At 37.7% G+C, this 14,437-nt stretch overlaps 1 protein-coding gene across 1 annotated transcript in view; it reads left to right on the forward strand.

Moving 5' to 3' along the window:
* LOC128650467 (atrial natriuretic peptide receptor 2-like) overlaps positions 1–14,437 on the forward strand; it is a 570,608-nt gene that overhangs the window by 361,457 nt on the left and 194,714 nt on the right. The window contains 2 exon segments of the mRNA XM_053704420.1: positions 2,180–2,257; positions 12,292–12,396. Coding sequence (XP_053560395.1) covers positions 2,180–2,257; positions 12,292–12,396 — 183 coding nt within the window.

Here is a 14,437-nt window from a genome sequence, read left to right on the forward strand (position 1 = left end):
TGTGGCGTACCCCAAGGCTCTTCTCTTAGCCCCACTCTCTTCAACATCTACATGGCCCCCTCGCCGCCATCGTCCGACAACACAACCTCAACATCGTCTCCTATGCCGACAACACCCAGTTAATCATCTCACTCACCCGAGACCCCGCCACCGCTAAGAAAAACGTCCACGAAGGACTTACAGCAATTGCCACCTGGATGAACAACAACTGTCTAAAACTCAACACTGACAAGACCAAAATCCTCCTCCTCAGACCCACCAAATCTGCATGGGATGACTCCTGGTGGCCCACAGCCCTCGGACGCCCTCCAACTCCAACACACCACGCATGAAATCTAGGCATTATCCTCGACTCATCACTTTCCATGGACCGCCAAGTCAACGCTGTCTCTTCAACTTGTTTTCACATACTCCACCTACTGTGAAAAATCTTAAAGTGGATCCCCACCGAAACTAGGAAATCTGTCACCCACGCCCTCATCAGTAGTCGACTAGACTACGGCAATGCACTCTACGCCGGGTCCACCATCAAGCTCCAGAAATTACTCCAACGCATCCAGAACACCTCGGCCAGACTCATCCTCGAAATCCCTCGCCAAAACCACATCACCGAACACCTAAGGAACCTACACTGGCTCCCTGTCAACAAGAGAATCACCTTCAAGCTCCTAACCCATGCATTCAAGGCCCTCCACAACATCGGTCCTGAAAACATCAACCACCGTGTCAATTTCTACACCCCCTCCAGACAACTCCGCTCTGCCGACCAAGCACTCGCAGTCATCCCCCGAATCAAGAAAAAAAAAACAGCTGGAGGAAAATCCTTCTTCTATATGGCAGCAAGGTCATGGAACTCCCTCCCGCTGCACCTCAGACAATCCACCTCCCTTACAAACTTCAGGAAGGACCTCAAGACCTGGCTCTTCGACTGAATCTTCTTCCCTTAGCCCCCCTCTCCCCCCTTCCCATAGCGCCTTGAGACCCTCACGGGTGATTAGTTTGTGCTTTACAAGTACCCAATAGAATAGAATAGCAAAGAGGCGGTTTTCAACGGTTTAGAAATCAGGGTTACCTAGGTTTAGCTTTTCAAAAATACCACCAAGGGAACAAAGCAAATTTAATGATAAAAGTCAATTGGAAAGTTGTTTAAAATTTCATGCCCTATCTGAATCATAAAAAGTTTAATTTTGACTAGACTGTTCCTTTAACTGGAAAATAAAACAGTTATTAAAGTTTTATAATATATTGCAGCAGTTGAAAATCGTATTGCAAATTAGCTGCAGTGAAGAAAATACATTTGAAGTTTTTAAAATGTCTCTTAAAAGATTTCCTTTCTTCTTGGTCTAACATCACATAATTATAAGGTAGAAATGTAGCAATATAAAGGTGCATTGCTCATAAGAACATTGTGCAATCAGGAGTCGCAGCTTTTTGGACAGGGAAGGTCAGGGGGCTGAATTGAACAAATTAGAGAGAGACAGTGATTAATCAATGTGCTGCGGCTTTTAAACAGTATGTGTAGAACCTGGTCCTCAGTCTGACACTCTCAATGTCGCTACTGTCTCTCGATGTTTTTATGTCTGTCTCTCACTTACATTTGACTGTCACTTATGATGTTTGTTTGACTGTCTCTCACTTATAATGTTTTTAAGTCTGTCTCTCACGTTTGACTGTCACTTATGATGTTTGTTTGACTGTCTCATACTTATGATGTTTGACTGTCTCATACTTATGATGTTTGACTGTCTCACACTTATAATGTTTTTAAGTCTGTCTCTCACTTACGTTTCACTGTCTCTCACTTATGATGTTTTTAAGTCTGTCTCTCATGTTTGACTGTCTCTCACTTATGATGTTTGTTTGACTGTCTCTCTTATAATGTTTTTAAGTCTATCTCTCACTTACGTTTGACTGTCTCCCACTTATGATGTTCGTTTGACTGTCTCTCACTTATGATGTTTTTAAGTCTGTCTCTCATGTTTGACTGTCTCTCACTTATGATGTTTGTTTGACTGTCTCACACATAATGTTTTTAAGTTTGTCTCTCACTTACGTTTGACTGTCTCTCACTTACGTTTGACTGTCTCTCACTTATGTTTTTAAGTCTGTCTCTCATGTTTGACTGTCTCTCACTTATGATGTTTGTTTGACTGTCTCACTCTTGATGTCTCTCTTACAGGGTAATGTTGTTGCCATTAAATATGTAAACAAGAAACGCATAGAACTGACCCGACAGGTTCTGTTTGAGCTGAAACACGTACGTACAGATTCATTGTATCATTAGATTACTACCCCCTATATAACTGTCCAGTTAAACATAGAACATTCCCACTAGACCAGACAGAGATGTTGCACCATAAAAAGGGCTATTTCACTAAACTCAGGGTGGCCCAACTAGGCTTAGAATTGAAGAAAAAGAAGAAAACAGAGGCGCCAACATGGCCTAGTACCACCAAAGCAATGATCAAACACAGGCAGATACAGGTGTATACCCACAAACAGGGCGCACCCCACGGTGCTAATGGAGCAGGCTGGAACCTTGCAGTGATCCAGCTCACTGATAAACTAAAGCGAACATCCAATCATTCATGAATCCTTAGAAAAGCCTGTATTGGGATGCCTGAGTGAAAAGAGAACAGACAGACATAGCCCAGTAACGTTTGATACAGAGCAGGGAGTAATTAAAGGTTAAACTTACAGGATCCAATGCACCTCCAGGTGCACTAACAACAGACTGGGACCTCACAGCCGCCCAGTGGACTGTATACTTCAGGCAAGCACAGCAATGGTCCCTGACGGTCGGTTTCTACAAACCCAGCAAGTGTAATCAATATAATACACCATAGAAATAGCAAGTGTATATAGTAAAAACTTTATTTATAAAAGTGACGCATTTCTCAGCTACTAGGAGCTGTTTCATCAGGCAAAAAAAAGATTTTTATTTTTTTTAGCCTGATGTAGTATATCAGTGAGCTGGATCACTGCGAGGTTCCAGCCTGCTCCATTAGCACCGTGGGGTGCGCCCTGTTTGTGAGTATACACCTGTATCTGCCTGTGTTTGATCATTGCTTTGGTGGTTCTAGGCCATGTTGGCGCCTCTGTTTTCTTCTTTTTCTTCAGTTATCAACACTACAGGATGACCGTCCTATGACTGAGAGCTGCCACACTATTTTTTGGATACACCCGATCTTAGGATCTACTTCCACTACTGGATATATGGACATTGTTTGGTATTATATGGTACCATTTTTTAGGAATATTGCCATATTGTTATTATTTTTTCTTTTGTTACAGTATCATTGTTTTTGTATTTTGGTTCAAGGAGGCGCCCCCTAAGAGTGGTGTACACAGTGGTGTGTACTACACTCTGGTTTTTTTTTCTTATATAGGCTTAGAATTGCCTCACCAGACAAAGCTTCCCCATTATACCAAAAACTCCAGGCCATACCAAGAGCTTTTTTATTATGCTCAGAGCTTTCTCACTATACCTACAATGCGCAACCACCATCTTGATAGCTGTTCCACCATAAAAAGAACTGTCCTATAGTATGGGAACTGTCTCATAATGCCAAGCACTCTACCACCTTACTGATAGTTGTACCATCAAACCAGAAGTTGTCCCACCATATTGAAATATGTGCCATTAAACTGATAGCTGCTCCACCATACAAAGAGCTGTCCTATTATATCCAGAGCACTCCCATCATACTAGAACTGTCCCATAATTCCCACCTTACTGACAGCAGTTTCATCACAACATCAAGAGTTGTCCCACCATACTGAAAGATGTGCCATTATACTGATAGCAGCTCCATCATACAAAGAGCTGTCCTGTCATATCCAGAGCACTCCCATAATACTAGAACTTTCCTATTATACCAAGCACTGTTCCACCATACCCAGCTGCACCATCATAACAAGCTCTGTTCTGCAATACTGATATCTTCTTCATCACAGCAAGCACTGTTCCACCATACTGATAACTGCTTCATCATACCAAGCACTGTTCCACTATCAAGATATCTGCTCTATCATAACAAGCTCTGTTCCACCATACTGATATCTTCTCCATCACGCCAAGCACTGTTCCACTATACTGATAGCTGCTTCATAATACCAAGCATTGTCCCAACATCCTGATATATTCTCCATCATACCAAGTACTGTTCTACCATACTGATATATTCTCCATCATACCAAGTACTGTTCCACCACACTGATATATTCTCCATCATACCAAGTACTGTTCCACCATACTGATATATTCTCCATCATACCAAGCAATGTCCCACCATCCTGATAGCTGCTCCATAATACTAAGTACTGTTCCACCATCCGGATAGCTGCTCCATCATATCAAGCACTGTTCCACCATCCTGATAGCTGCTCCATCATATCAAGCACTGTTCCACCATCCTGATAGCTGCTCTATCATATCAAGCACTGTTCCACCATCCTGATTGCTGCTCCATCATATCAAGCACTGTTCCACCATCCTGATAGCTGCTCCATCATATCAAGCACTGTTCCATCATCCTGATAGCTGCTCCATCATATCAAGCACTGTTCCATCATCCTGATAGCTGCTCCATCATATCAAGCACTGTTCCATCATCCTGATAGCTGCTCCATCATATCAAGCACTGTTCCATCATCCTGATAGCTTATCTATCTTATCAAGCACTGTTCCATCATCCTGATAGCTTTTCCATCATATCGAGCACTGTTCCATCATCATGATAGCTGCTCTATCATATCAAGCACTATTCCACCATACTGATACCTGCTCCATCATACTAAGCACTGTTCCACCATCCTGATAGCTGCTCTATCATATCAAGCACTGTTCCACCATCCTGATAGCTTATCTATCTTATCAAGCACTATTCCACCATCCTGATAGCTGCTCCATCATATCAAGCACTGTTCCATCATCCTGATAGCTTATCTATCTTATCAAGCACTATTCCACCATCCTGATAGCTGCTCCATCATATCAAGCACTGTTCCATCATCCTGATAGCTTATCTATCTTATCAAGCACTGTTCCATCATCCTGATAGCTTATCTATCTTATCAAGCACTGTTCCATCATCCCGATAGCTTTTCCATCATATCGAGCACTGTTCCATCATCATGATAGCTGCTCTATCATATCAAGCACTGTTCCATCATCCTGATAGCTGCTCTATCATATCAAGCACTATTCCACCATACTGATACCTGCTCCATCATACTAAGCACTGTTCCACCATCCTGATAGCTGCTCTATCATATCAAGCACTGTTCCATCATCCCGATAGCTGCTCTATCATATCAAGCACTGTTCCACCATCCTGATAGCTGCTCCATTATACTAAGTACTGTTTCACCATCCCGATAGCTGCTCCATCATATCAAGCACTGTTCTGCCATCCTGATAGCTGCTCCATCATATCAAGCACTGCTCCATCATCCTGATACCTGCTCCATCATACTAAGCACTGTTCCATCATCCTGATAGCTGCTCCATCATACTAAGCACTGTTCCACCATCCCGATAGCTGCTCCATCATATCAAGCACTGTTCCACCATCCTGATAGCTGCTCCATCATATCAAGCACTGTTCCATCATCCCGATAGCTGCTCCATCATATCAAGCACTGTTCTGCCATCCTGATAGCTGCTCCATCATATCAAGCACTATTCCACCATCCTGATAGCTGATCTATCATATCAAGCACTGTTCCACCATCCTGATAGCTGCTCCATCATATCAAGCACTGTTCCACCATCCTGATAGCTGCTCCATCATATCAAGCACTGTTCCACCATCCTGATAGCTGCTCTATCATATCAAGCACTGTTCCACCATCCTGATTGCTGCTCCATCATATCAAGCACTGTTCCACCATCCTGATAGCTGCTCCATCATATCAAGCACTGTTCCACCATACTGATACCTGCTCCATCATACTAAGCACTGTTCCACCATCCTGATAGCTGCTCTATCATATCAAGCACTGTTCCACCATCCTGATAGCTTATCTATCTTATCAAGCACTATTCCACCATCCTGATAGCTGCTCCATCATATCAAGCACTGTTCCATCATCCTGATAGCTTATCTATCTTATCAAGCACTATTCCACCATCCTGATAGCTGCTCCATCATATCAAGCACTGTTCCATCATCCTGATAGCTTATCTATCTTATCAAGCACTGTTCCATCATCCTGATAGCTTATCTATCTTATCAAGCACTGTTCCATCATCCCGATAGCTTTTCCATCATATCGAGCACTGTTCCATCATCATGATAGCTGCTCTATCATATCAAGCACTGTTCCATCATCCTGATAGCTGCTCTATCATATCAAGCACTATTCCACCATACTGATACCTGCTCCATCATACTAAGCACTGTTCCACCATCCTGATAGCTGCTCTATCATATCAAGCACTGTTCCATCATCCCGATAGCTGCTCTATCATATCAAGCACTGTTCCACCATCCTGATAGCTGCTCCATTATACTAAGTACTGTTTCACCATCCCGATAGCTGCTCCATCATATCAAGCACTGTTCTGCCATCCTGATAGCTGCTCCATCATATCAAGCACTGTTCCATCATCCTGATACCTGCTCCATCATACTAAGCACTGTTCCATCATCCTGATAGCTGCTCCATCATACTAAGCACTGTTCCACCATCCCGATAGCTGCTCCATCATATCAAGCACTGTTCCACCATCCTGATAGCTGCTCCATCATATCAAGCACTGTTCCATCATCCCGATAGCTGCTCCATCATATCAAGCACTGTTCTGCCATCCTGATAGCTGCTCCATCATATCAAGCACTATTCCACCATCCTGATAGCTGATCTATCATATCAAGCACTGTTCCACCATCCTGATAGCTGCTCTATCATGTCAAGCACTGTTCCACCATCCTGATAGCTGCTCCATCATATCAAGCACTGTTCCATCATCCTGATAGCTGATCTATCATATCAAGCCCTGTTCCACTATCATGATAGCTGCTCCATCATATCAAGCACTATTCCACCATCCTGATATCTGATCTATCATATTGAGCACTGTTCCACCATCATAATAGCTTCTCCATCATATCAAGCACTGTTCCATCATCCTGATAGCTTATCTATCATATCAAGCACTATTCCACCATCCTGATAGCTTTTCCATCATATCGAGCACTGTTCCATCATCATGATAGCTGTTCCATCATATCGAGCACTGTTCCATCATATCAAGCACTGTTCCATCATCCTGATAGCTGTTCCATCATATTGAGCACTGTTCCACCATCCTGATAGCTGTTCCATCATATTGAGCACTGTTCCACCATCATGATAGCTTCTCCATCATATAAATCATTGTTCCACCATCCTGATAGCTGTTCCATCATATAAATCACTGTTCCATCATCCTGATAGCTGCTCCATCATATAAATCACTGTTCCACCATCCTGATAGCTGCTCCATCATATAAATTACTGTTCCACCATCCTGATAGCTGTTCCATCATATCAATCACTGTTCCATCATCCTGATAGCTGTTCCATCATATCAATCACTGATCCATCATCCTGATAGCTGTTCCATCATATCAATCACTGTTCCATCATCCTGATAGCTGTTCCATCATATAAATCACTGTTCCACCATCCCGATAGCTGTTCCATCATATAAATCACTGTTCCACCATCCTGATAGCTGCTCCATCATATAAATTACTGTTCCACCATCCTGATAGCTGTTCCATCATATCAATCACTGTTCCATCATCCTGATAGCTGTTCCATCATATAAATCACTGTTCCACCATCCCGATAGCTGTTCCATCATATAAATCACTGTTCCACCATCCTGATAGCTGTTTCATCATATAAATTACTGTTCCACCATCCTGATAGCTGTTCCATCATATAAATCACTGTTCCACCATCCTGATAGCTGTTCCATCATATAAATCACTGTTCCATCATCCTGATAGCGGTTCTATCATATCAATCACTGTTCCATCATCCTGATAGCTGTTCCATCATATAAATCACTGTTCCACCATCCTGATAGCTGTTCCATCATATCAATCACTGTTCCATCATCCTGATAGCTGCTCCATCATATAAATCACTGTTCCACCATCCTGATAGCTGATCCATCATACCAAACACTGTTCCATCATCCTGATAGCTGCTCCATCATATCAAGCACTGTTCCATCATTCTGATTGCTGTTCCAACATGCCAAGCTATATTCACTAATTAGAGATATGTTGCTCTCCTTAGTAAACTGACAATTGCATGATAATCCAGGTCTTATGTACATTCACAGATCTACTCTACTCTTCATTACTTATACAGCAAAAATATATATGATTAAAATATGTTACCACATGCTCTGTACATGACATTAGACGTTCTAATCTCAGATATGACATGGCCACAAAGTACCAGTTACTTTACATCACCCGTCCTTATGTAGAGAACACTAGGTCAGAAAATGAACCATATCATGACCCAGACATAAATCTGTTAGCTATAGACATACATCTGTTAGCTATAGACATACATCTGTTAGCTATAGACATACATCTGTTAGCTATAGACATACATCTGTTAGCTATAGACATAAATCTGTTAGCTATAGACATACATCTGTTAGCTATACACATAAATCTGTTAGCTATAGACATACATCTGTTAGCTATAGACATACATATGTTAGCTATAGACATAAATCTGTTAGCTATAGACATAAATCTGTTAGCTATAGACATAAATCTGTTAGCTATAGACATAAATCTGTTAGCTATAGACATACATCTGTTAGCTATAGACATACATCTGTTAGCTATAGACATACATCTGTTAGCTATAGACATAAATCTTTTAGCTATAGACATAAATCTGTTAGCTATAGACATACCTCTGTTAGCTATAGACATAAATCTGTTAGCTATAGACATACATCTGTTAGCTATAGACATAAATCTGTTAGCTATAGACATACATCTGTTAGCTATACACATAAATCTGTTAGCTATAGACATACATCTGTTAGCTATAGACATACATATGTTAGCTATAGACATACATCTGTTAGCTATAGACATAAATCTGTTAGCTATAGACATAAATCTGTTAGCTATAGACATACATCTGTTAGCTATAGACATACATCTGTTAGCTATAGACATACATCTGTTAGCTATAGACATACATCTGTTAGCTATAGACATACATCTGTTAGCTATAGACAAATCTTTTAGCTATAGACATAAATCTGTTAGCTATAGACATAAATCTGTTAGCTATAGACATAAATCTGTTAGCTATAGACATACATCTGTTAGCTATAGAGCTATAGACATAAATCTGTTAGCTATAGACATAAATCTGTTAGCTATAGACATACATCTGTTAGCTATGCACATAAATCTATTAGCTATAGACATACATCTGTTAGCTATAGACATACATCTGTTAGCTATAGACATACATCTGTTAGCTATAGACATACATCTGTTAGCTATAGACATACATCTGTTAGCTATAGACATAAATCTGTTAGCTATAGACATAAATCTGTTAGCTATAGAGCTATAGACATACATCTGTTAGCTATAGACATACATCTGTTAGCTATAGACATACATCTGTTAGCTATAGACATACATCTGTTAGCTATAGACATACATCTGTTAGCTATAGACATACATCTGTTAGCTATAGACATACATCTGTTAGCTATAGACATACATCTGTTAGCTATAGACATACATCTGTTAGCTATAGACATAAATCTGTTGGCTATAGACATAAATCTGTTAGCTATAGACATAAATCTGTTAGCTATAGACATAAATCTGTTAGCTATAGACATACATCTGTTAGCTATAGACATAAATCTGTTAGCTATAGACATACATCTGTTAGCTATAGACATAAATCTGTTAGCTATAGACATACATCTGTTAGCTATAGACATACATCTGTTAGCTATAGACATACATCTGTTAGCTATAGACATACATCTGTTAGCTATAGACATACATCTGTTAGCTATAGACATAAATCTGTTGGCTATAGACATAAATCTGTTAGCTATAGACATAAATCTGTTAGCTATAGACATAAATCTGTTAGCTATAGACATAAATCTGTTAGCTATAGACATACATCTGTTAGCTATAGACATACATCTGTTAGCTATAGACATACATCTGTTAGCTATAGACATACATCTGTTAGCTATAGACATACATCTGTTAGCTATAGACATAAATCTGTTGGCTATAGACATAAATCTGTTAGCTATAGACATAAATCTGTTAGCTATAGAGCTATAGACATACATCTGTTAGCTATAGACATAAATCTGTTAGCTATAGACATACATCTGTTAGCTATAGACATAAATCTGTTAGCTATAGACATAAATCTGTTAGCTATAGACATACATCTTTTAGCTATAGACATAAATCTGTTAGATATACACATAAATCTGTTAGCTATAGACATACATCTTTTAGCTATAGACATAAATCTGTTAGCTATAGAGCTATAGACATACATCTGTTAGCTATAAAGCTATAGACATAAATCTGTTAGCTATAGACATACATCTTTTAGCTATAGACATAAATCTGTTAGATATACACATAAATCTGTTAGCTATAGACATACATCTGTTAGCTATAGACATAAATCTGTTAGCTATAGACATACATCTGTTAGCTATAGACATACATCTGTTAGCTATAGACATACATCTGTTAGCTATAGACATAAATCTTTTAGCTATAGACATAAATCTGTTAGCTATAGACATACCTCTGTTAGCTATAGACATAAATCTGTTAGCTATAGACATACATCTGTTAGCTATAGACATAAATCTGTTAGCTATAGACATACATCTGTTAGCTATACACATAAATCTGTTAGCTATAGACATACATCTGTTAGCTATACACATAAATCTGTTAGCTATAGACATACATCTGTTAGCTATAGACATACATCTGTTAGCTATAGACATAAATCTGTTAGCTATAGACATACATCTGTTAGCTATAGACATACATCTGTTAGCTATAGACATACATCTGTTAGCTATAGACATACATCTGTTAGCTATAGACATAAATCTGTTAGCTATAGAGCTATAGACATACATCTGTTAGCTATACACATAAATCTGTTAGCTATAGACATACATCTGTTAGCTATAGACATACATCTGTTAGCTATAGACATACATCTGTTAGCTATAGACATACATCTGTTAGCTATAGACATAAATCTGTTAGCTATAGACATAAATCTGTTAGCTATAGACATAAATCTGTTAGCTATAGACATACATCTGTTAGCTATAGACATACATCTGTTAGCTATAGACATACATCTGTTAGCTATAGACATACATCTGTTAGCTATAGACATAAATCTGTTAGCTATAGACATAAATCTGTTAGCTATAGACATACATCTGTTAGCTATAGACATAAATCTGTTAGCTATAGACATACATCTGTTAGCTATAGACATAAATCTGTTAGCTATAGACATAAATCTGTTAGCTATAGACATACATCTGTTAGCTATAGACATACATCTGTTAGCTATAGACATAAATCTGTTAGCTATAGAGCTATAGACATACATCTGTTAGCTATAAAGCTATAGACATAAATCTGTTAGCTATAGAGCTATAGACATAAATCTGTTAGCTATAAAGCTATAGACATAAATCTGTTAGCTATAGAAATACATCTTTTAGCTATAGACATAAATCTGTTAGATATACACATAAATCTGTTAGCTATAGACATACATCTTTTAGCTATAGACATAAATCTGTTAGATATACACATAAATCTGTTAGCTATAGACATACATCTGTTAGCTATAGACATAAATCTGTTAGCTATAGACATACATCTTTTAGCTATAGACATAAATCTGTTAGATATACACATAAATCTGTTAGCTATAGACATACATCTGTTAGCTATAGACATAAATCTGTTAGCTATAGACATAAATCTGTTAGCTATAGACATACATCTGTTAGCTATAGACATACATCTGTTAGCTATAGACATACATCTGTTAGCTATAGACATAAATCTGTTAGCTATAGACATACATCTGTTAGCTATAGACATACCTCTGTTAGCTATAGACATACATCTGTTAGCTATAGATATAAATCCAGCACTACCTCATAAAATAAGAAATGGTTACACACATTAACCCTCTCTTTCTCCACAGATGCGTGATGTTCAGTTTAATCATCTGACACGGTTTCTGGGGGCCTGTATAGATGCTCCCAACATCTGTATTGTGACAGAGTACTGCCCTAGAGGAAGTCTGCAGGTAATAAGTCCTACAGCTACAACATATATATATATATATATATATATATATATATATATAAAGAGAAAAAGGACAACTATAATCCAGCACTAGACTATAACTCATGAATGATTAGCATAACCATGGGTGAAAAGGAGAAACAGGGTAGAACATATTGACTAAATAAATGGGTTTTAATTGGCAACATAACATCTGACACTTTGCATCAAAAAGTAACCATATAGCAACATGTCCATCATATAAGTCCGTTATCCGGATCCATGGTAAGAAAAGTAACCATATAGCAACATGTCCATCATATAAGTCCGTTATCCGGATCCATGGTAAGAAAAGTAACCATATAGCAACATGTCCATCATATAAGTCTGTTATCCGAATCCATGGTAAGAAAAGTAACCATATAGCAACATGTCCATCATATAAGTCTGTTATCCGGATCCACGGTAAGAAAAGTAACCCTATAGGAACATGTCCATCATATAAGTCCGTTATCCGGATCCATGGTAAGAAAAGTAACCATATAGCAACATTTCCATCATATAAGTCCGTTATCCGGATCCATGGTGAGAAAAGTAACCATATAGCAACATGTCTATCATATAAGTCTGTTATCCGGATCCATGGTAAGAAAAGTAACCATATAGCAACATGTCCATCATATAAGTCTGTTATCCGGATCCACGGTAAGAAAAGTAACTATATAGGAACATGTCTATCATATAAGTCCGTTATCCGGATCCATGGTAAGAAAAGTAACCATATAGCAACATGTCCATCATATAAGTCTGTTATCCGGATCCACGGTAAGAAAAGTAACCATATAGCAACATGTCCATCATATAAGTCCGTTATCCGGATCCACGGTAAGAAAAGTAACCATATAGCAACATGTCCATAATATAAGTCCGTTATCTGGATCCATGGTAAGAAAAGTAACCATATAGCAACATGTCCATCATATAAGTCTGTTATCCGGATCCACGGTAAGAAAAGCAACCATATAGCAACATGTCCATCATATAAGTCCGTTATCCGGATCCACGGTAAGAAAAGTAACCATATAGCAACATGTCCATCATATAAGTCCGTTATCTGGATCCACGGTAAGAAAAGTAACCATATAGCAACATGTCCATCATATAAGTCCGTTATCCGTATCCACGGTAAGAAAAGTAAAAACACCCATGAGGATGTTTATTTGTAATCCACATTGAAAGTAGATAGGTAAACATAAATGTTAATGCAGGCCCAGCTTAAAACACCATATCCCAAACCATTCCAAGCAGGTCGCTTCCCATCCATATAGGACCAGCACTTGATCCAGACTGAAAAAGGTCAGTGGTGTTCAGCTGAAAACACCGCCGACATTCAGCTACGTGTGTGTATGTATGTATATATATTTTTATATATGTGTGTGTATGTATATATATTTTTATATAAATGTGTATGTATGTATATATATTTTTATATATATGTGTATGTATGTATATATATTTTTATATATATGTGTATGTATGTATATATATTTTTATATATATGTGTATGTATGTATATATATTTTTATATATGTGTGTGTATGTATATATATTTTTATATAAATGTGTATGTATGTATATATATTTTTATATATATGTGTATGTATGTATATATATTTTTATATATATGTGTATGTATGTATATATATTTTTATATATATGTGTATGTATGTATATATATTTTTATATATATGTGTATGTATGTATATATATTTTTATATATATGTGTATGTATGTATATATATTTTTATATATATGTGTATGTATGTATATATATTTTTATATATATGTGTATGTATGTATATATATTTTTATATATATGTGTATGTATGTATATATATTTTTATATATATGTGTATGTATGTATATATATTTTTATATATATGTGTATGTATGTATATATATTTTTATATATGTGTGTGTATGTATATATATTTTTATATAAATGTGTATGTATGTATATATATTTTTATATAAATGTGTATGTATGTATATATATTTTTATA

The sequence above is a fragment of the Bombina bombina genome, chromosome 2 (genome assembly GCF_027579735.1).
Source record: "Bombina bombina isolate aBomBom1 chromosome 2, aBomBom1.pri, whole genome shotgun sequence".
NCBI classification, from domain to species: Eukaryota; Metazoa; Chordata; class Amphibia; order Anura; family Bombinatoridae; genus Bombina; species Bombina bombina.